Source organism: Tinamus guttatus, unplaced genomic scaffold (genome assembly GCF_059628265.1).
Source record: "Tinamus guttatus ecotype Peru unplaced genomic scaffold, ASM5962826v1 Tinamus_guttatus_pri_ptg000432l, whole genome shotgun sequence".
Classification (NCBI taxonomy): domain Eukaryota; kingdom Metazoa; phylum Chordata; class Aves; order Tinamiformes; family Tinamidae; genus Tinamus; species Tinamus guttatus.
This window is the reverse complement of record NW_028288966.1, coordinates 622,585-646,517: the sequence shown is the minus strand read 5'-3', so window position 1 is coordinate 646,517 and position 23,933 is coordinate 622,585. Positions and strand designations below refer to the sequence as shown.

The 23,933-nt window shown below is 44.7% G+C and overlaps 1 protein-coding gene across 1 annotated transcript; it reads right to left on the bottom strand.

Annotated features, from left to right (window-relative positions):
- Positions 1 to 17,544: 17,544 nt before the first annotated feature.
- Positions 17,545 to 18,434, bottom strand: LOC104575451 (macrophage immunometabolism regulator). Its single transcript, XM_010222798.2, has one exon. It carries the CDS (start codon positions 18,429 to 18,431, stop codon positions 17,808 to 17,810), a length of 624 nt encoding a protein of 207 aa, XP_010221100.2. The 5' UTR covers positions 18,432 to 18,434; the 3' UTR covers positions 17,545 to 17,807.
- Between the last annotated feature and the right edge of the window lie 5,499 nt (positions 18,435 to 23,933).

Sequence of the window (23,933 nt, the reverse complement as noted above, 5' to 3'; positions counted from 1 at the left end):
AGCGCTACCGGGAGGTCCTTTCCGTCAGACCTAGCCCTTTCCGTCGGGCTTAGCGCTACCCGGAGGTCCTTTCCTTCAGACCTAGTCCTTTCCGTCAGACTATAGCGCTACCGGGAGGTCCCTTCCGTCAGACCTAGCCCTTTCCGTCGGGCTTAGCGCTACCGGGAGGTCCTTTCCGTCAGACCTAGCCCTTTCCTTCGGGCTTAGCGCTACCCAGAGGTCCTTTCCGTCAGACCTAGCCCTTTCCGTCGGGCTTAGCGCTACCGGGAGGTCCTTTCCGTCAGACCTAGCCCTTTCCTTCGGGCTTAGCGCTACCCGGAGGTCCTTTCCTTCAGACCTAGTCCTTTCCGTCAGACTATAGCGCTACCGGGAGGTCCTTTCCGTCAGACCTAGCCCTTTCCTTCGGGCTTAGCGCTACCGGGAGGTCCTTTCCGTCAGACCTAGCCCTTTCCGTCGGGCTTAGCGCTACCCGGAGGTCCTTTCCGTCAGACCTAGCCCTTTCCGTCGGGCTTAGCGTTACCGGGAGGTCCTTTCCGTCAGACCTAGCCCTTTCCGTCGGGCTTAGCGCTACCGGGAGGTCCTTTCCGTCAGACCTAGCCCTTTCCGTCGGGCTTAGCGCTACCCGGAGGTCCTTTCCTTCAGACCTAGTCCTTTCCGTCAGACTATAGCGCTACCGGGAGGTCCTTTCCGTCAGACCTAGCCCTTTCCGTCGGGCTTAGCGCTACCCGGAGGTCCTTTCCTTCAGACCTAGTCCTTTCCCTTCCGTCAGACCTAGTCCCTTCCGTCAGACCCCTTGAGGACCCCCTCCCGGTCCTACCTGCGGATCCCCCGATCTGCTTCTCGTCTGTCTCCGGACAGTCTCGGGAACCCAATCAGTCTTCCGGTGCAGGCTGCCGTCGAAGGGAGTCGATCACCAAAAGCTATGGTGAGGCGCGCCGTCGACTCCAATCGCCGTCTGCCGTTCCTGGAAGGTGGAAGGATCCCGGACGAGCCCCCATTTGTGCGGAAAATCTCGCTGTCAAGAACTGAATGTCCAAAAGGAGACAGAGGAGTCCTAAAACTTTATTCGAATAAAGGGAGAGTCCACCGGGCATATCCCTGTGGGGTCTCTCTAAATGCTGGGGGACGCAGCCCCGCTTTTATCCTAATTTCCCGACCGAGGGACGCCCTCTCCTTTTCCCCATTGGCCAAGGTACTCAGAAGTTACAGCCTTCCCGGCCCGCCTACACCGAACTCCGGCCTCCCGCCATCTGTTCTCACCTGAGCTCACCAACTCCTTTGTCCCCCTTGCTGAAGAATGTGGGGCAATTGCCCTGTTTCCCTCCTTTGTAAAGGCCCCATCTCCTTGCAGATGGCTCTTTTTGTCCTTCTGGGCTCATGGCTCCACTCAGTCTCCCCTCCCTTTGTCCTGCTCTTCAGCCAAACTGTGGAGAAACCCCCTTATTGATGAATACAGAAACTTGAGCATTCCGCTCATCCCCAACACAGTCAAGAACCCAACCCCACAGCACCAAGGCACGCAACCAAGGAGTGCAGAAACAGAGGAGTGAGCCTTTTACCCTCTCAGAACCAAATTTCAGGGAAAAGGTGGAAATGGAGCACGGCAAAACACCACTGCAACAGGCTACGGCCTCTATCTCAGTGGACTATCCACACATCATTCCAGCAGGATCTGGGACTGGAAAAATAAAACCACAAGGCACAGCGGATGCAGGTCTTATCCAGCAGCCACTCAAGAGGCCCCTGTTTAAATTCAGCACTGAAGGGAAACCCGAGCACAAGACAAGTTCACCCACACACACCCAAAATAAAAAGGGAACAGTCAATAGTAAAGGTATTTGCACTTTTAAATAGAGATAATACTGCCTTTATTCTGTTTTGTCTGTCTGATCCATTTATATTTTATGCTATTTGCAGCACAGAACATACTTATTAGTCACACACAGAGAAGCTGGCATGAAAGGCACTGGTGCCATAAAACAAATAGGGAGACAACAAGAAAAAGCAAGAAATTGAGAAGTAATATTTGTTTGTACCACATACAGTATTTCCTCACCTCCCCCTCTATCCTCCTCTCCCCCCAAAAAACCAAAAAAGATTAAGCTAGAAATAACCTACACATTACCTAAAATACCTCTCTATCACTGTTTTAGATCAAAAAGGATTTCAAGGATCAAAAAGGCCATTCTGCGAGTGACCTGTAAGAAGATTATGCTGAGCAATTGTTTGTTGCTCCTTTGCTCCTGAAGACAACTCTGGGAAAAGGAAAGACCTCCCACACATTTAGGGGGGGGGGGGGAAGGAAAAAGTTCCAGGTGCTGATTTGCTGAGGCGAGGATTAACTGCAGGAAGCGATAAGACGAAAGGTTTTCTCTTGAAGACCCTGCTTGGATTGTCGCATCCCTCCCTGATCTTTTCTAATCAAACAGCCGCCGTGGTGGCTGCAGTGCTGCCAGCCGTCCGAGCAGGACCCTGTCAGAGTTAAAAGCATGAAATACCAAGCGGAGCCATAGCAGCCTTGCATGCGCAGTGCCTCAAGGACAGGAAAGGCACCGGGACACGTCCACGGCCTTCCCTAGCGTGCCTGATTTACAAGCACAGATTAAAGCGTTTTCCCCTGCCACGCGCAGTGGGGAAGCTCCAACACAGAGTGGAGAGGAGAGCCACTCTTGGAGACTCAGGGAGCGAGGCCGGGGTGAGGCAAGCGCAGGGTGTCGAGTCCTTGGAGGAGACGAATTTTCAGGGATTTGGAGGTGATGGGGAAAAGCAGGAGGCAGAGGGATGGGGCCCAAACTCGTCGACTGCAAAACAGCAAGTACCAGCCGGATACAGTGAGATGAGAGGGAACAGCAAAATGGAAGGACTATTGGGAACGGGAGCGAGAAAAGCCCATGTCAATGGAGACTTGCTGGAACACAGGGAAGATGTCAGGAAAGGCATCCAAGGAGGTGGCAGAGCACACAGAACTATGGGATTTGAATCCTGTAGCAGAGCTGCTACACGTGGACAGAAGCAACAAGGCTGACCAAAGTACAAGAAGAGCAAATAATTATAATTATTATATGTGCAGAGGAGATGTCTGGGGTACTCTCTTTTGACAGATCCTCCTGGGTTGAGGGATCCTGTCTTCTCTGTATGGTGATGATTTCTGCTAGCACCTGAAGAAACTGCTAACCTAGAAAATCTCCTCAAACCTTCCTCTGTACGGCAACTTTTAGAAGATCACCATTAAAAACGTAACCTATTTAAGTTAAATAGGCTAGCTCACTTAAATAGCCTCTCACGGAATGGATGTGCAAAACCTTATTTTGGCTTCCAGGCATCCTTGGAGGTGAAGGCCCCGGGGCGGCAGCGGGACGGCACCACTGGCTATGATGAACCCAGCCGCAGCCCACGACCCTGCTCTGCGGTGCAGAGTCACCCCCAGTCACTCACACCATTAAATCTCGCCTGCACACATGCTCCATTCGCCTGCTCTGCCGGCGGTGATTCATCGGAAGCGCTTAGCTGCGCTATCTCCCATTGACGGATCATGCCTGGTTACATCATTCCCTCAAGAGCTCCCTCGAAAGAAAGAGTTTGTTTGCAGCATGGCAGCTCCCTTCCTGAAGATGAAACACCAGAGTAAGCTGCCTTAAAAGCACAAACAGAAAGGGGTGGGAATTATCACGGCACAATTTCTACATCTGTCATGTCAGAAGGCATTTTCACGTTCCCTGTCGACTTTTATACTAAATGTATTTCAGAAAAAAAAAAAAGGCAATTGCTCTATCAGATGCATATTTTTAAAGATGATAGCAGAAATAGTAAGTCTGAATTCCACCTCTGAGCCCGAAACAAGCTAGGGAAATTGAGAACTCTGCTATGTGCTGTAGTGATTGGTGAGCATTTGACCTTCCACCTTGTAACCAGAAAAACTAGACTACAACCAGGGAGCGCCCCTTCCTCTGGCTTCTTCTAAAGATACCAGCAATCAAATCACAAACATCAAAGCACAGAGTCTTTGGTGGGTGTCCTGCAGGGGGAACGTCAGAGAAGGAAGAAGAGGAAAGTAAAACTAGACTGAGAAACACCTACCACTCATGTATGATTCAAGCTGCAGACAGCATCCCTGAGGGGCTGAGAATGTTTCTTTAGCTGCACCATCGACGCAGCTGACCTAGTGCTGCAGGGTTGCACTGTTCCTGGAGACCACCTAGCAGACAGCTTGAATGTGCAGTCCCCTCATCGGTCTGGCTGCCGCAGAGAGGACAGCAAGATACTCTGAAAAGTCTCTAGTCACAGCCCAAACCTGCAGGACCACAAAGCTCTTTCACGATGTGCTGAAATCATCCCCCTTCTCCGTGCCCTTGGCCAAGGTCATTGGTTTCCCTGCAAATTTTGCCATTCAGTGAGTTAAAACTAGTTGAGCTGAAGTGTCTCACCTTAGATTTGGATTTTTAGCCAATGGCAGAGATAAGAGACTCTAGAGAATTTCCCTTGCCATTTTTTTTCTTTCTAGTAGGGAATCCAAAGATTTCCTTTCAGCTGAAGCAAGGGATTGGTTTAACATAGTCTAGTTCAATGCAGTAGGACAAGTGCCTTAAAATCATTCTGTATTTTCCCCTAATCAATTACTATCGCAGGTTCTTTTATAATTGCCAGCCATGCTAGAAAACCTATAACATAACAATTCTATTATGCTATCCCCCAAGTCAACTGTTCTGCAAAATAAAAATTTTGTATGTGAGTGGGTACAGGTCTATATATAGATACATCTTGTATACATGACCCAGAAAAAAGCCAAGGACTTTAACGGTGTTCAGATCAAGCCCAATATACAGTTAGACTGACACCATTTCCATATGTTCTGATTGAAAACTTTAGATAATATTTCCCTTCCCACTGCACGTATCATATCAACAACATTATCTTTATTATTTACTTTTTGAATGGCTTTTTTTTTCCTTGATGGCAAGGCAAGCACCATGGCAGGAAACAAAAAACAAAACTGAGAAATCAAGAAATTAAAAGCTTGTTTTGTTGTTGTTTTAAAAAAGATCCTCAGTTTGTAGAGCTCCTTATCACATACCAAAACACATTTGTTGGTGCAAGCACCAATGATAGCAGCAGAGGTCTGGAGAGAACAGTATTTGCTCATTAGCAGCTCCTGCAGACTCACAGGAGGTGAATACCTAACAGATTGCTTTTCTCTGGGATCTACCCAGAGCCCATAGCCAATGCTCCTCTCCTATTGCTTTGCACTCTTGCCAAATGAGTGACAGCTATTTTAAAGATTTCTATGACAGATGCTTCGAGCCAGGTTTTTGGGAGCACTGAGTACCCATCCCCAGCAGGAATCAACAGGAGCTGCAGGCACTTGGCCTCTCTAAAAGGCAGAGCTATAAATTTCACTAGACATTCTCACTGTGCCATTATAACAAGCTAAAGTAGGTCACAATTTCTACCTATAATGTTGTCAGTGACCTTCTATTATTATGTGTCATTTCCAGTCTTGGCATAATATCCTTGTTTCCTAAGAGGCCGGATTTACTGCAGTTACCATTCAGAATATATACACACGCGATATATTTACATATCTATTAAAATATACATAAAATCATGAAATAGAACCATACGGGTTAGGAAACCTTGCTGGAATATAAATATGCTTCTTTGCAAGCTTAATTATCATATACCCCAATGATCTTGGGGTCAATTGATGTTGAACTAAGGTTTCTACCTTCTTCCCACAGCTCACTTGAATAAAAATGAAAAGCCCCAAGCACCCGAAGCATCCTTTCCCCTGTGATGGGAAAGCCTCAGCAAAGAACATTTTTCAAACGTCTAAACCAAGTAAGATTTTTCTCTACCAAGTAAGATTTTTCTCTCCCAAATTGCCCACTTGAGAGACTCTTACTGTTCCACAAACATCTTGTCCTCTGGCTGAAGCTCTCCTAAATTAACCAATGAAACCTCCGCAGGAGGAAATGAGTAGGAAATGAGGAAGTAGGAAATGAGGAAATGTGCAGCTGGTAGAAGGGCTGGCAGCAGAATAGAGCGATATAGCTTTGTTTTTCCTTAAGTTTAGCTCCTGTATCATTAAAGCCAATGCTCATTTCCCCATTGATTTGAAAGTATGGGCCAAACCATAAACGGTTCTCATACTCATTTTAAAGAAAGTTTTCTTTCCAGGGCCAGATAAAAACAAGTTGCACAACTACAATATCAATAACATCCTGGATTCAAAACTACTTGAGAAGTGTCAAAATGTTAAGAACTACTACATCTTTCTCAATGCCAACATTTTCTTCCAAAAGAGAACACAACTCCTTATAAGCCAAAAAATGCAGAATGTCTGAGAGAAGCTTCAGAGAGAATTAAAGCAGGAAGCAGACAATTGAAGGTTGTCAGATCTCATAATTTTATTCACAAATCTGGTGATATCCGAGGAAATGTATATTATATCTTAAGAATATAAATAAGAATATAAAAGATCTCAATTCTTTTTAGTTGAAAAAATAAAAAGGTTTAAGATGACAGGAGAAAAGTGAAAACACCAAGCATATCACAGGGCTTCTAAAACCAGAAAGCAAACAAAAACATTCAAATATAGTAAAAATAAGATTTGCATATCAATTTTTTCTAACAGTTTGGGCTGACTATTCAGGTTTCCTTATCCAGTTTCTAAGTTAGCTAGATAGTCAAGAAGACAACCTGTCATCTCCTAGAACATGGCATAAAGACTCCTGTGAAGCCACCTTTTCCTTTTGCTAGTGGGAGTTTAGGTCCCAACTCAAGAGCTTAACTTCCTCCTTGGTTTCAGCACTACTGCCTGTGAGACCCAGGCCTTCTCCAGGAGGCCAGAGTGAATAGCAATTTCTTTAAATTCATAAAAAGAAATTTAAGCAGGAATAGATTCAGGCCTCTGAATTTCATCCTATTACAACTTTAAATAATCATCCTGCAAAGTTTTCTTCCAAAGTAATGCATCTTAAAATTAATTCCCCTGAGCATTTATAAATCCTCAGTCTTTTTTTTTTCCTCCTTTCCTTTCACAGATAGCCATTTAGCCTTTGAAGATGTTTTAAAGAAGGCTACTTTCAGTGCAGGCCTACGCTGCTGAAATGCCCCAGGTCTCATCAGACTGATGGAAAAAACATCTTGAGATGCTCCTGTGCAATAACTGATCTAATTGATGAGGAGTAATCCAGCCTTCTAACAACCCTCCCCAAATGTTTAATCATGGATTCAATTTTATGAAACACAGCCCTAAAACATGACTATGTGTCATAGAATTTACAGATATTGTCTTTTTATAGATCATCTTGTCCCACCTGCATTCCCTGGAGTGATGAATGATTGTTTGTGTGTGTGAGCGCACAGTTCTACTTTAAAATGATTAAATCAATGGCACTGCCACCACTTTTACGTGATGCTTTATCTACCAATTTAACCGACAGCACAATCTGTATTTCTTCCTCTGGTGCCAAACTTTTTTCACAACCATCTCTGATTCAAAACTACCTCTGAAATGCTATCAGCTGAACATGGAAACAGCCTATAGAAATTAAAGCAAATTAAATTTTATGTAAAATATTAATATAGAAAGATAGAAATCTTACACTGAGCCAGTTGCTTGGAGGCATAGCTATTCTGGATATCTTCTGATTTTCCTTCATAAATATTTTAAGATGTTTACCTCAATTAACATGAGAAACATTAAATCATTTAACTAAGGCAGAAAGATTGAATCTTACATATACTGCAGTCTTCACCCCAGTCTATATCACTCAGCTAAAAAGCTTGGGGCTAGATATGCTAGTGCATTATGATATTATCTCTCCTCCTCTATAATTTCATCCATTTGCAGCCTATAATTCACACAAGTGAAGCTCTACACTGCAATATTTTTGTCCAGAAATGGAATGCTAAAAGCATCTCCGTACCTAACACTATTGTTCAACATTTTTTGAGAGTTTTGAAAAACAGGTTAATGCAAAGCTCTGCAGCAAATCATGCCCTACTCAGTTTTTCATAAAGAGTTCAAGCTGTTAATGCTATTTGCAAAGTTCTTGCATATTTTAGCACTCAGGTTTCCAAGACATTTACAGAAATAACAGGTCATCAGGTGCTGAACAAGGCAACAGTCTAGCGAAAATGAAATTGGGCAAGAATTTTACCACACATCCTACTTGATATTTATGCTGGAATACAGAATGAAGCTTGAGCTTATTATTATTATTGCAAATAATAATAAAGTAACATTACAGTATAAACATTTATTGTTGCTCAGGTAGCTTCCTGCATCAGGTTTTGTCAAAGAACCCTATGAAATTCCACCAAATGCCTATTGGCACTGGGTAGAGCTGCGGGATAGCACAGGAGCACCGGGGGATTCGCACTCAGTACTTATTTGAATGTCATAAAGCATTCAGCTTATTATTTTATTCCCCCAGAACTTTATTTTCTCCGCTAAGCTTATAAGTTTGCAAACTTACACACATAGCCTCAAGCTCCTCTTTTCTCCCTTCTCCACTGTCCAGCTCCAATCAGAGCGTTTTGCTAACGCATCCCACCAGCCTCCTTATCCCCCAGAGACACCTGGACGCATGTTTTCTAGGCACGTTTGAGATCAGCACACTCCTAGCCCTCTCCTGCACGTCTTTGCTTCTCCTCATGCTGAAGCCCTACATTATTTCCTTCTTCCTACTCCTGCAGTACTGCCCCAATGAGGTTTTCTTTTTATTACTTCAACCTTCTCCTGAGACATCTTTGTGGATTCTCCTGTCAGCTCTCCCACTCCTCCTTTCCCACAGGAAAAGAAAGTGCTGTGCAGAGCTCACCATCTCTGTCCTCCCCCTCGTTCACTCCAGACTAATTCTTCAATAAGTACCACCAAGCAGATGTAAATTCATACAGCCATCTCCTAAAAATGGACCAAATGCACTCAGTTAATTCCCTTACCTTTCCTTTTGTCTTCAATAAAGTCAGCTGATTCTTGATCTTTTTCTCTACCGAGTCTTCTCTCCTTAGGTCTTCTCATGTGGTCTAGATAATTCTTCTGCAGGGCTGCCTTGATGCCATTCTCTACCGACCAAGCTACTAAAGTTAAGAGTAAATTAACATGGATATAAAACAGACTGGATTCTGAGACACCAAGTGAACAGTCTCCTCCTCAAGCCATCCCATAAAAAACACCCAAGAAAAGAAGGTTCAGAACTTCCCCTGATGTCTCAGAAGAAATGAATCTTAAACTACTGTCCCGCAACCAGAGCGCTGAGCAGTCAAATGAAACAACCAGAGGCAGCTCCTGATGGGGCAGAGGAATTGAGAATGGTCCCTCATGTGCTACGTGGAAAAACCGAGGTAATTGTAGATTGACTGTAGATGGATTGAGTCATCTCCTTGAGGCAAGGAAACATAGAATCATAGAATGCTTAAGGTTGGAAGGGACCTCTAGAGATCATCTAGTCCAACCCCCCTGCACACGCAGGGTCACCTAGAGCACGTGGCACAGGACTGCATCCAAGCGGGTTTTGAAGATCTCCAGAGAAGGAGACTCCACAACCTCTCTGGGCAGCCTGTTCCAGGCCTCTGTCACCCTCACTGTCAAGAAATTTTTCCTTAGGTTCCTGTGGAACTTTTGGTGCTTCAGTTTGTGGCCATTTCCTCTAGTTCTGTCAGTGGCCACCAGTGAAAAGAGGCCAGCACCATCCTCCTCACTGCCTCCCTTGAGGTACTTATAGACACTGATTAGATCCCCTCTCAGCCTTCTCTTCTCCAGGCTGAACAGGCCCAGCTCCCTCAGCCTCTCCTCATAGGGCAGATGTTTCTCCTGGGCCTGGAACATTTTCCCCAATCGATAACAATATTAAGTATGACTCTAGTCACTCAAGTTCCACCTGAATGTAAAGAAAAGGATAAAAGGTGAACTCAGGAGGAAAAGGAGGAGGGAAGAATCCATCATAACTCTGGGGTCAGTCGATGCGCTGATCCCCCTTTCCTCCCCTCGGACTGGCGCGCCGCCTGAGGAGACTCGAGACTGAGAGCCCTCTCCCATCTTCTGGGGTGAGTGATGATTCCACATTTGTACATCAGAGCTAGCTAAAAACCCCACGCTCTAGTAGAGAATTTCCTGTACTGACATCTGAAACCTGCTTTGTAAATGTTGCATTTGAATAAATCATGCTGTTTGTGAACTCGACTATTTCTTTGCGGGGCGATCGGACCTACGGTCCACAGACTGTTTGTGAATCTGATACTGATTTGATATCTCCTCCCCCCCACCACCACCACTACGGCTTTCAAACTGTAACATTTCACAAGCAGGGATTTTGGAAGTCTTTTTTTATGCAGCGTATGGCCTTTCTGCTCTCTTCTTGTAAGTCTTCCTAAAGACTAAACTTGCCCTTTTCTCTATTTGTCCAGAAAACAAGGTTATTTATGCTGAAAGCACTGAACCATTCAAAACCTTCCCATCTCCAGACAGTAACCTACAGACAGCACCTACATTTTGAGCCATTAAGCAATAACCTTTCTCCACTTGCTCCTCTGTTCTTCCCAGAAGAACAAAAAAAACCCAAACACTTAGAAGAGCAACTTTAGAAATAGTTTTAAAAGTTTGGCTGTTAGGTGTTCTGTTTTACACTCTAGTAGCCCCCAAGCAGCAATTTAACAGCCCCAGCACAGTAAACATGCTCAACAAGAGCTCCTGCATCGGGAGTAGCTACAAACGTATACTTGAAACAAAGCAAAAAGAGAGAAGACACTGAAATAAAGTATATTAAAAAAATGAACATGCCATCCATCAGTTCACCAAATTTAAGACTTGGCTCAGCAGCCCAGCCTTTGGGCCTTAATTACAAACCTGCTTTGGGGTTAAGAGCAGATTTGTGTCGCTCCCTTGTATTACTGCTACCTTCACTCTTTTAATGCTCAGGAAGAGACCTAGAGTTCATACGACCAGCTCATTTTCGTCAACGTCTTCTATTTTCCAAACATACTAAGAGAGGTTACATTTTTAGTGTCCTCATTCTCCTACACAGCAAAAGACTCCACAACAATATGTATTTATATCACCCTTTTTATTTTTTCAGCCAGAAATACAATTTCATATTTCAATAAATAGTTGTTGCCGTTCGCTGTCTCCGGCCGTGCAGTCTCCAGACTCAGCTCTCGGCAACGTAACATGTTCACCCAGAGGTCGGGCTCTCCGGGGTCATCCTACCCCACTAGGGGACAAACCACGTAACACCAATATGGTTGGAGTGCCATTTATTGTTTACTGCTCACTACAGTTATACTCCTTGCGAATGCGGAAGCTTACTCTGCCACCAATTAGCAACAATGTTACCTTATATGGCTATGTACTGATTCTTTAAGGTAAGACAGCTGACTCGCCTTAATCTCTGCTGACCCTTTGCTTTCCGTAACATCGCGAGATCTTCCGAGCGCCAGGCCCTAAGCCTAAGTCAGGCCAAGTCAGCTTATGTCAAGCACGAAGCCATATTGCTATATCTATATAACCGTCCACATTTCCCCCTCCCCATGCAAGCGTTTATTCAGTGTCTGCTTTTTGCGTTGAGGAATTAACAGAAATTGTAATATGTGGATGGTTATTAATTGTCTTATACAGCGTAAAGCACAGCTAAGCATCACAGCACCTACTATTATGATAATACAGAGCATGATTCCTGTCTTAACTATAGATTTTAGCCATCCCCCTAGTCCGAAAAGGTCTGTGAGTCCATCCAAACCAAAAACCCCAGATCCTCCTGTATCTTTTTGGTGTGATCCATCAGCTGTTGGATTTGCTGATGTATTGCCTTAGAGTGATCGCTGAGGTCCATGCAGCACATTCCTTCAAAGTCTTCACATCCATGCCCATGCACCAATAACAAGAAGGCTATTGCTGCTCTATTTTGTAGTACAGCATGCTGAACTTGCGAGAGGTCAAGCGCGAGCTCAGAAAGAACCAGGCTGGTTGCATTAGCCTGCTTTACTGTCCAACAGGCCAGATTGTTGAGGTTTCTTGTGTGCGCGCGCAGCTGCTGCTCCTGGTACAAAAGGAGACGTAAAGAAAGACTCCCACCAATTCCATAGTTTTACGGTGTCGTCGTACTGTTCTGTCAATACTGCACTACCTGCTTCTCATCGGGTCCTCACGCACTGTGTTGCATTTGGGTGAACCCAAGGCATAGCCATACTGACCTGTCCAACTGTACATGGCCCTCCAATTGTTTTGGTGGGGTCCCCATTCCAAGCTCGGTTACCACAGATGAGGAAAGAGCCCAGACATTCTGTTGTTGCACATAGTGATGGTTGTACAGTCTTGGATCTTTTCAGGACCCTCCGTCAGTCATCTTGATCATTATTAGAAGGAAGGTTATCATCACTCCAGCGCGCACCTGTGTGAGATAGATTGTTCTGCTGTTTTGTTAGTCCCGGTCTAATACATCGTGCTGGAACCCATTCTATTTGATCATTCAACTGCACAGCTGCATATCCCCTTCCTAACAACCTCAACTCCCAACCATCTTCCCATTCTGCATTTCCAGGAAATCTTACCTGCACCTTTGACAGTGGTCTTTTATCTTTTTCTCCTTGTCCGAAATGAGCGCTTATAGGTGTTACTGATTCTTCCCCACAGCAAGGGTGCTTTAACACATAAAGGGCTCGACTTAAAAGTTTTTGCTGTTCTTTCTGAGGTATGCCACCTGTATATCCTTCCCCCTCCCCAAGCCGAGTTAACTGCTGTTTAAGAGTGCGATGCGCGCGTTCAACAACAGCCTGTCCCTGACTATTGTAAGGGATTCCGTGTTTCAATCGGATGCCCCATTTTTCCGCCCATGCTTGTGTTTGTCTAGATTGAAAGCAAGGGCCGTTATCTGTTTTAATGTGCTCGGGCGAGCCCATGACCGCAAAACATGTGGTTAGATGCCTGCAGACATATAGGGCCCTTTCGCCGGTCTGCGCTGTGGCCTACATAAACTTAAAGTAGGTGTCTATGGAGACGCGGACATACTTGAGGCGTCCAAATTCAGGTACATGTGTGATGTCCATTTGCCACATCTCTAATGCCTTTTTGATTGCTTCACCGAGCGCTTCCATTCGAGTTTGAACACTCTTTTTTGGTTGCATTGCTAAAAATACCCATTCCAGAATGATAAAGCGATGAGTGTAATGATAATTGTCTTCTCCCCCTTTTTTCTTTTGCCACTGCATGATGAGGGCAAACACCGAGATTGGGTTGGAGACGACCATGAGGCGTATCGGAAGCTCAGAGCATTGCCGTCCTGCCCACCGGGTGGAGATGAGCTGTCTTAGGCGATGGATGCATTGTTCCTGGATATCGGGGCATACGTTTACATGATCGGCCTGCACACAGTCTCTATCCTGCACTGATAAGCTTGTTTACAGGTTCTTCCTCTCCTACTTCAGTGTTCTTGCAGCTGGTGACTTTCCCACGATCTTTTCGCCTTGGTCTTAGTCCGGCTCATTGTGCCCGTCTTCTATCGGGAAGTCTCCGTTACTTAGATATGCTCCCACAATTTCCCCTTTTTTCACTGATATGATGTATTGAGTAGGCTATATGGATTCAAGCTTGTCCAGTTGCTTAGAGGAATACCTAACACCAGTGCATCAAATTGATCTGCTGTCCCACAAAGCCAACAACTCTTAATTTGGGTATAATTAACAATATGCCTAAGAAGCATAACATATCCATTAGCGTGAAAAGTAGCATCAGCTTCTATAATAGCATTAAAAGCAACATTACCTCCTAAAAGCCACAATATACAGCTAATAATGACAGTAACACCTCTTCCTCCCATGTTGTTCTTCTGCAAGCTCACACTTTCCACAGCTAGGGTACCGGCTGCTTGCCTGCTACATATGATGTATGCGAGTTTGCTTCCAGCCAAGGTCTCACCCATTTCGCTGGCATCCATCTGGTTCCAGTATCTGTAACAACACAAACATACCCTTTTCCCCAGGTTATCAAGTCCAAAGGTCTCGTCCATTTTCCCGTGTTCCAGTCTCTCAGCATCAACTTACACGGGCCTAATTTTACTTCTGTCAGGGCTCCCTGTAGCCCAGCCCTGTGTTTGACCATCAGAGGGACTAGGCCGTCCTGGGGTAATCTCAAAAATGTAAAACATATACTGCTCTTGCCAATTTTTTTTTTCATTTTTTGTAGCTGGCATTTCAGCGTTTGGTTCATATGTTCCACTATGTCATGGTCCTCAGGATGCAATGGTATGGTGAAAAACAATCTTTTAAATCAATTATTAAGATGTCCCAATCATTTTGGAAGGTTCTCTATTTCCATTTCTATTTATGTTTGCATATCTTCAATTTGGTTTCCTCTCTGCCCAAGGATACAAGTCAGAGTACGGCTCCCGGTCCTCCATCGGTGGGGGGGGAACGCCGTAGGCTGAGTTATTCCTGGCTTTCCCACTTCTGAATTCTGCACTTTCTTGTTGCGCTTATTCAGCCCTCTCTGCTGATATATATTACACAATAAAGATCTAAAGACCACAGACACACACAAACAGCACAAACACAATTTCCATCTAGTGGCACGACCTCACATAGCTGTGCACTCCACTAGTGAGTTCCACTGGTTATCGGCAGGATACTAAGACTGAACATCTTGAGTTGGCAGATTAGAGGGTTGCTGATAGGCTGGCAGATTAGAGGGTTGCTGACAGGCTCCCACCTCAGCGGGCGTCCCCGCGGAGACAACATAGGCCTCAGTGTTAGGAGTCTCACCCCCCTCTCTCTGCACTGTCTTGTTTATGCCCGGTGCATCCTGCCACGTAGGGCCAGTACGTGCCAGCAGGCAGACCAGGGGGCGGACAAACTCCGCCTTCAGTCACATAACCTTCCCTCCTGGCTGCGCAGGTGCGCATACCAGTAAGTGGTCCCAGCCGTCAATCTGAGGGTCCTGCCTTTCTCATCTTCCTCCCTCTCAGGTGTTTGACCTTCAAACTAGTTCAGAGGATGTTTGCAGTTAAGTTGGCTACAAGCCCGGTCGAGCAGCCGCCTTCAACTGCTTTCGGAGGAGGTCGGCTGTGAGCCTGGCTGAGCAGCCGCCTCCGCGCTCCTTATCTCTCAGCCTGGGCAGGCAAACATCTTCTTTCTCAGGGTCTTGGATTCTATTTCACACAATAGTTTTATGACTCTATGGATCATACACATTTACAGCTTTTCAACCATACCTCGTGTCAGCATCAATATACAAAGGATACAACACATAATAGAGATGAACATAGCAAATAGAAATAATAGCCCTAATAACGGTTTCTGTCCTCACTTAAAGCATTACAATTCTTCAACCCCCACTTTTAAAAGATGGATCAAATTCCTCTGCACCTCCCCCCTGGCTGTTGTCAAGCCCTCAGCAACATAAGTTTCCTTGATCTCATTTGCCTTCTCTTCCCCGGCCCCCCTTTCTCCTTTTTTCAAGGCGATCTAACAAGTCCTGGACCCAGCCAGGCCGTTCTTCAGGTGCAACAGCGGGGGTCTGGAAGCAGGGGCACAGACAGTGTAGGTGCCGCAGGTGCAGGCACAGAGGCAGGCACGGGCAGAGGGTTTGGCGATGGATCTCCAAACACCAGCGGTTTTTGGTGGCGTGGCGGTCCCGGTCCTGAAGTGCTCGCAAAGGCAGACGTGGCTCCAACGGCCACTTTCCTTTTGGCTTTCACATCGGATTCGAATACTAGGTGGGGCTCAGCTTGGAACCCATTCTCTCTGCACCAGATCGAAAGCTTGCAGAGGGTCTGTTCATCAGTAGCTTGCTCCAGGGATTGCACGAGCCTATTCACCAAATTTCCGTAGGACTTCCACAATCCCTGCTTCACCATCGTAAATAATGGGGCCTTTCATTCTGACGGCACTAAAAACAGCGCCTGCTTCCGCAAAGCATTATACATGGGCATCGAGTAGGTTGGCTGGGCTGCGGGGTCACCATAAAGACCCCGTCCCATAAGCATCTGCACAGTCACACCATACAACGCATCTCCCGAGATGTTACGTGCGTTCACCACCTTTTGGATTTGTTTCTCCCACTCCCTGGCAAGCTCTAGGATAGTTAGAATCTTACTGAATACGACTAGCTCTTCCGCCTTTCCAGCCATAGCCTGTTGCATTAGTTCTGCTTTAATTTTATCCCAATTCTCCTCCCTAAATATCTGTGAGTGGGAGCCAAGCACTCCCTGCCTGATTAAAGTATCCAGGCACCCTTTTATGGCTGCCGACTTGATGCAAGTCTTATATTCTTTGCCTAGGGTCTTTATCACCTTCACCGCGGTCTCCATGCTGCCTGCAGCATCCTCCTCCGCCTCCGGTATCACGTCGGGGTCACCACCTGTTGCCGTTCGCTGTCTCCAGCCGTGCAGTCTCCAGACTCAGCTCTCGGCAACATAACGTGTTCACCCAGAGGTCGGGCTCTCCGGGGCCATCCTACCCCACTAGGGGACAAACCACGTAACACCAATATGGTTGGAGTACCGTTTATTGTTTACTGCTCGCTACAGTTATACTCCTTGCAAATGCGGAAGCTTGCTCTGCCACCAATTAGCAACAATGTTACCTTATATGGCTATGTACTGATTCTTTAAGGTAAGACAGCTGACTCGCCTTAATCTCTGCTGACCCTTTGCTTTCTGTAACATCACGAGATCTTCCGAGCGCCAGGCCCTAAGCCTAAGTCAGGCCAAGTCAGCTTATGTCAAGCACAAAGCCATATTGCTATATCTATATAACCGACCACAATAGTGGTGTTTAAACAAAGCCCCCTTCTCTTTGGCATTTGACCATATTTTGTTTTTCAAATTTAAAGCCTATATAGGAAAAAAGTTGACATTAGAGCTCATTGTTCAATACATTAAATTTACAGATATGCAATTAACTTTTTAAAATACACAACAGTTGTTGGAAAGACTCTAATAAATCTAAAACACTAACCAAACCAGTAAAATTCAGACTACTGGGCTTTTATTTACTGCCTTCAGTTATAACTGTGGAGTAAGTGAAAGAATGAAGAGATCTCTTGGTTTCCCACAACCAAGGTGTTTTTTTTTTTTTTTTTTTTTTTTAATATCCCAAATACTTATTTCCAAGAGAGGAGGCAAAGCAAGTACTTCCATGCAGATACTAAAAAATAACTTAATGGACCTAAAGTAGCAAATGAACAAAGGTATATTTTATGAGTGAATTTCCCTCTCACCAGTGCAAACCCAGTTACAAATAATAAGTTACAAATAATAAGTGATCTAATTTAGCCAAGTTCACATTCCTTCCTGTTACATAAAAAAACAAACAAAAAAACCCAATAAAAATAAAAGGGAAAAGAAAGCATACGTACATTGTACTGTACAACACAGGAAGAAACAAAAAGGTAGCTTGAGCACTTATCCAAAAGCATTTTCTAACATCAAGCCAAAATTAGCAACAACCAAGCAGACATCACCATTTTTCAGTGTTAAATTACTGTAAATACTAGATCTAACTGTACAAAAAAACCCCGAACCCAAGAAAACAAACAAAAAAACCAAAGCCTTTTGTTACAAGGTGTCCAAAGTAATATCCACCAGTTGCAGTCAAGTTTGAATTAGAAGCTGCTTGCTCTGGAAGGATGTATTGCCCTCCAAGCGCTTGGAGCACAACACATTGTCAGAATTCTAGCCAAATAAATTACTTTCTGGTAACATTGAGCTGATACAACCACCTACGATGTGGACAGTCATGTACATGGTACAACAGTGGATTTTTGCAGCAACAGAGAAATAACCAGAAATGGATTCTAAATTCCAGAGGAGAGTTCATGTGTTATTTCTTGCAAACATACAGTCCCCTCTAAGGGTGAGGTGTTGGAGCTGGTATTGTAGCACTTCTGTGTCAGCAGGTTCCTTGATGCTCATTTTGTCTAAATTGAGGTAGTCCAGGGATTTAGAGTGAGCCTTTTTACCTTTTAAAAGGCAAAGAGGCAGGGGGCCATGTAGTGCCTTGTAAGGTTCATATGGCAAAGCCTTAGTGCATTTATCCCCTGAGCTGGGCATCCGCCTCCTCCTCCTCCCGTTCACTGCTGGAATCTCATATGGCTGATAGTACCTGCTTCTGGTTTTGTATAAACGGGAGGGACGTGCGAGTCCCAAATCGAGCCATTTGGAGCGCAAGTTAGGCCCAGATTCCCCTTTGCTCTCTTCATTTCCTGTACACTTTTGGGCTAATTTCAGCAGCTCCTCTCCAGTTGTGAAGCCAACCAAATAGTTAGAATCAATATGGAGGATCTGATAGGCCGAAACTGTCTGCCGCATTGGTGAGCATGGCGTGCTGGAGCATCGGGGCTTCTCGGCATCGCTTTTGCCTGCAGCGCTCACCTGTGCAAGAGGCATGGGGAAGGTAGATATCGTACTTCTGGACTCTCCATTTATGTCCACTTCCATTTTAAACAGTGCTATGCTCCTAAAAATAAAACAGAGCTTGATCAGAAAGAGAGCCTTTAACAAAGAAAAAGAGCCGAGAGAAGACTTCAGATAGCAGATGTTTATCACCCCAAAATCACAACTGGGACTTCTCTTTACAGTCTTGTCTTACACTCCACAAAGTCTTGTAAGAAAACTATCACCAACATTTGCCTTCCAGAGCTATTTTGATTGCTTTTTCTTTTTTTTATGAAAAATACCAAAGTATATTATTGATATTCTTGAATATGTTAAGAACATTCTTGAACAGTATTGCAGACAAAACTGAAATATCATTCCACCTCTGTTATTTAATCCTTTTAGTCCATCTGATATCCTGTCCATTGAGGCCATCTATATCAATTAGCAAGTCCACAGCAAATTCCCCCCTATTCAGTTGCATACATTTGCCACTTAAAATGATCTCAGTAAATAAAGCTACCCCCTGAACCACTCACCTATCTAATAGCTACCGCCTTCAGGCATGATCATGGACAGGACCTCATCTACTGGGTAGTGTTTCCATCCTCCAGAAATAAAGACACCTTGCTTTAGATTCAAAGAGCGGCATCCTGACTGCTCAAACTTGGCAGTCTTTATATGCCATCCCCAATCCTCCCCCTCCAAAACAACCAATCTTCTTATTCAAAGTCAACCAAACAAACCCACAAATTCTAATGCATTTCTAACCAAGGAAACAGCTGACTAGTGTTTAATAAGCATGCCATATGATGCTTGTAAGCATCTTAAGAATAATCAATATTCTGATTTCTATCATATTTGTTTAGCTTTTATTTATTTTGGAAACAATGTGCCCTGTCGTTTCTCTCCTCACAATTACTCCACATAGTTTGGTGCCTTTAGAGGTGCAACAACTTTCCATCACTAGTCATCACCATCTTTAGCATGGGAAGCTAAGGCTAACATCACAGCTGGTATATGCCAGTGGGTACCAGAACACAAAGAAGACTTTTTATTTTTTTTCTCCTTTTTCCCTCCTCATTTCTTTGTCTTTCATGTCTTTTACACTGTCTCTGTGACACAGCTAGTTCACAAAATGCAAAGGTCACATGTGTTTTCAAATCCTCATTTCCTTCACCATCAGCCTCACATTTACTCTGAACTGGTCTCTACTCTAGTCAATTCATTTCACAAAAACAAACCTGCACAGTTCTGTAATGTTTAAAGGCAACAGGACTTGGAGAAGAAAAGTTAGTAAGCATGCAAACTTGTAGTGGAAATGAAGGCCTAAACTTTGTTCCAGAGGACTGGACCATGTGAATATCTTGGCAGAGTGTCACAAATGAGACTGCTGCTGTCAGTTTGCACACTTTTAAAGCTACTACTTGTTACATCCTGAGAATTGAGAGGTCAGAAATAAAGAAGCAAAGATGTAATAAGCAAAGGAAAAAACATAGTGTCTTCTTTTCAATATGTTATTCAAACATTTGTAATTAGACTCTCCAATATGGAATGGAAAACCCCATCAAGGTCAACAACCATTCACTTGTCTTAAAGCTGAAGCCTACCTGGTTTCTTTCTGTGGATTGGGAAAAGGCAGTTTAAGTAATGCTCCCACTTTTGCGTCCCTGCTTAGTCTCAACTCAACCTGCTGCTAAACAGGTTTTTGCTAAAGAGGATTTGATTTGCCAATCATTGACAAAAAGACTTATACTATGGAGAGCCCGTTATTGAAGTGCCTTTAGTCTAAAATGTTTTTTTTTAGTTCTCCTCATAACGTGGTCTACTTTGGATTTCTCAGTTTGTGTAGCATTGCTTTTGCAGATAGATGGATTCATTTCATGCAAGTTAATATTTTTTACCAAAAAAGAGATAGCAAGAGATAAACAAAAATCAAAATACTGTACCAAATGTCAATGTTTAACACTGAAAAAAACAACTATGTAAAAACTCAAGAATGGTGCTCGTCATATTTAATTAGCTTTCTAAAATGTATTTACATAGTCAATTCAAACTTTCAGTATAGCAAAAGCAATTGTTACTTCCTACTTTAGCACCATATGAGATGATAAATATAGCCAGGCTTCAGCACACAGAGTTAAAGATATTCCTGACAACTCGTTGGGCAGACATCATAGTTCCTGAGCCATCAAGATCCAAGGATATTCAAAGAGTAACTTAGAAAAATCTTTCCTTAAAATTTTTGACTGCCCATAGGTTTTTCACAAAGAAACCTAAATATTTACCTGTTCCTGATCTTTTAATTCCTACTTTGTCTCTTCCAGGTCAGAAATATTTACACTCATCTTCCAGAAAGATTCAACTTGCTCTGTTAAAAAGCAGAAACAATGCTAGGAAAAGCATAAATAGAATTTTATTGCAAGGTTATAAATGAATAGATACATCCTCAAAACCAGCAACAACAACCTAATCGCTTGCTACAGCTGTGGGTGCCCTTAGGGAAAAGCAGGGAGGAAAGGATGTCTACATGCACGTTTTGGGTTAAAAAAGCATTGGAATACCAGAAAGCAGCACAAAGGCTCTTCTCAAAAAACAGCTTTTAAAAATAATTCTAGTTTGAAAAATGCATGTGTGCCCTGCTAACAAAAAGCTATCCATTTTGGCAAAAAACCTACAAGCATGAAGGCAAGGGTCAAGAGGTCCTTGTGGAACAGCAACCCCCTTGCTGGCCGGGAAAAAGGGAGGAGAAAAGCCCAGAAGTCAGCAATGCTCCAGCTTAATGCTTCAGTTTGAAAGAGCAGAATCTCCACTGCTGTACCCCAATGCAAGCCCTAAAAACCCGACGCTAGCGAGAATCTGACAGACGCTTGAAAAGAACAGTAGCAGCAGGAGCCAAATTGCAGGATTTGGTGCCATCAACATCAGAAACTAAAGGCAAGAGCACTGCGAGTTGCTGAAATGAATGACTGGCCACCTCCAGAGGCACAGCTCCAGGACACAGCATGTTGAATTGTGCATTCCCAAGCCTTTTAATGGGACTTACTCAAGCTACCATATGTTTTCAATATATCCCATTTCCTTATCTGGTTAAAAAAAAAAAAAAAAAAAAAAAAAAGACAGAGTTACACTCTTCAGAAGATTTTGAGCAGAATGCTCAAGTTTATATATTCATCAATAAGGGGATTTCCCCACAGTCTGGCTGAAGAGCAGGACAAAGGGAGGGGAGAGACTGAGCGGAGCCATGAGCAGAGTGGGACAAAAAGAGCCATCTGCAAGGAGGGGAGGGCCTTTACAAAGGAGGGAAATAGGGGAATTCCCCCACATTCTTCAGCAAGGGGGACAAAGGAGTCAGGTGACCTCAGGTGAGAACAGATGGAGGGAGGCAGGAGTTTGGTATAGGCGGGCCGGGAAGGCTGTAACTTCTGAGTACCTTGGCCAATGGGGAAAAGGAGAGGGCGTCCCTCGGTCGGGAAATTAGGATAAAAGGGGGGCTGCGTCCTCCAGAAATTTGAGAGACCCCACAGGGATATGCCCTGTGGACTCTCCCTTTATTCGAATAAAGTTTTAGGACTCCTCTGTCTCCTTTTTCGACATGCAGTTCTTGACAGCGAGATTTTCCGCACAATTTCTATAAAAGAAAATCTTCTGAGAGAGTCACAGTATCTGTGAATATAGGTACTAGTAGCTACAAAGACATTGTTAAAGCTTTTAGGCTGATTTTTTTAGGCCATTTCTGTGGTTATAGGACATTAGCCAACTCCAGTAAGTTCATTGCTGCATTGTCTAAGGCAGGGGTCCTCAAACTACGGTCCGCGGGCCGGATACGGCCCCCCAGGGTCCTCAATCCGGCCCGCCGGTATTTACAGAACCTCCCTGCGCCGGGGGTTGTCGGGGGGGGGGGGGGGGGGGGGGGAAACCAAGCAGCCGCAGATGACTTCCTGCCACTTAATCCGCGCGCCGGCCTCCGCAGCCCCCAAGCACCCGCCAGGACTGGGCTGAAACCAGCGCCTCGTCCTCAACCTGCCCCCTCCAGGGGGCGCCTCTCGGCTACAAACCGCGCCGCCGCCGCCCCGTCCTCCTCCTCCTCCTCCTCCTCCTCTGCGATGCGCGGCAGGCGAGAGGCGCGGGCATCTCCTCTGCCGGGCAAGCTCAGTCGGCAGCCTCTGGACTGCGAGGTCCAGCCAACTCGGGCGAATCGCCAGAGCCCCGGCGCGGCAAAGTTCCTTCAGTCCCTTCTGGCCACCCTTTCTGGACTGCGCGGCCGGGCTGAGGAGGGGGGCGGCGGCATCAGCGAGGTGGGCGGCTCCCACGTCTCTCCCTCCCTCCCTCCAGCTCCCAGGCAGGACAAGCAAGCCAGCACCAGTGGAAAGCGCGCGCACCATCACGTCAAAAAAAAGAAACATTGACTCCGAGTGCAGGGTATTCCAAGAAAAGGGGACTTCTGATTATTTTTTCACGGAGTACAAAGAAAGAGCTGTTTGTCTGATACGCCAGAATTCAGTGTCTGTGTTCCAGGAATACAATTTGCGTCGACACTACGGAACTCAACATAAAGATAAATATGATTCTTTGGTCGGACAAGTGAGAAAAGATAAAATATTAAGACTGGAACATGGATTGACAACTCGGCAAAATACTTCTGTGAAGCAAAAGCAGCTCAATATATCATCACTTCGAGCAAGCTATCAAGTTGCCAAGCTCATAGCGCGCTTGCAGAGCATTCCTAGAGGGAGAATTTGTTAAAGAATGCCTTCTGTCTGTTGCCAAAGAGATGTGTCCAGAGAAGGCGGATTTATTTAGTACAGTGAGTTTTTCGGGACCTACAATGACACGAAGGATTGAAGAAATGGGGGAAAATTTGAATCTGCAGTTATAAAACTCCTCAAAAAAACTTTGCTATTTCTCATTGGCACTCGACGAAAGCAATGATGTTCGTGATTCTGCACAACTTCTAATTTTCATTCATGGGACAAATGATTCTTTCGAAGTCACAGAGGAGCTTGCTGCACTGAAAAGCATCAAAGGAACAACTACAGGAGAGGATATCCATGAGAAAGTTTGCCAAACTATGAATGATTTGGAGCTGGACTGGGGTAAACTATTCAGTGTGACAACTGATGGTGCTCCTAGCATGGTGGGGTCCATGAAAGGAGTGGTTGCACGCATTAACAAAGAGATGGACAAACGCAACCATTCACATCCAATAGCCATACGCTGCATCATCCACCAACAAGCACTGTGTTGTAAATCACTGAAGCTGGACTCTGTCATGAAAATTGTAGTTTCTTGTGTTAACTTCATTAGAGCTCATGCACTAAACCACAGACAGTTTCAGGAATTTCTGTCTGAGCTAAGTGTTGCCTATGAAGATATTCTGTACCACACAGAAGTCCGTTGGCTGAGTCGAGGGAGAGTTTTGAAACGATTTTATGACTTACTTCCACAGGTTTATGATTTTATGCTTTCTAAAAACAAAGAAGTACCAGAGCTCAAAGATGCAGAATGGAAATGGCACCTTGCGTTTCTGACAGATGCAACAGAGCTACTCAACAATTTCAATGT

Bases quoted from the DNA above. Each gene is read 5' to 3' on its own strand.
- LOC104575451 (XM_010222798.2), bottom strand. From the start codon at position 18,431: ATGGAAGTGGACATAAATGGAGAGTCCAGAAGTACGATATCTACCTTC.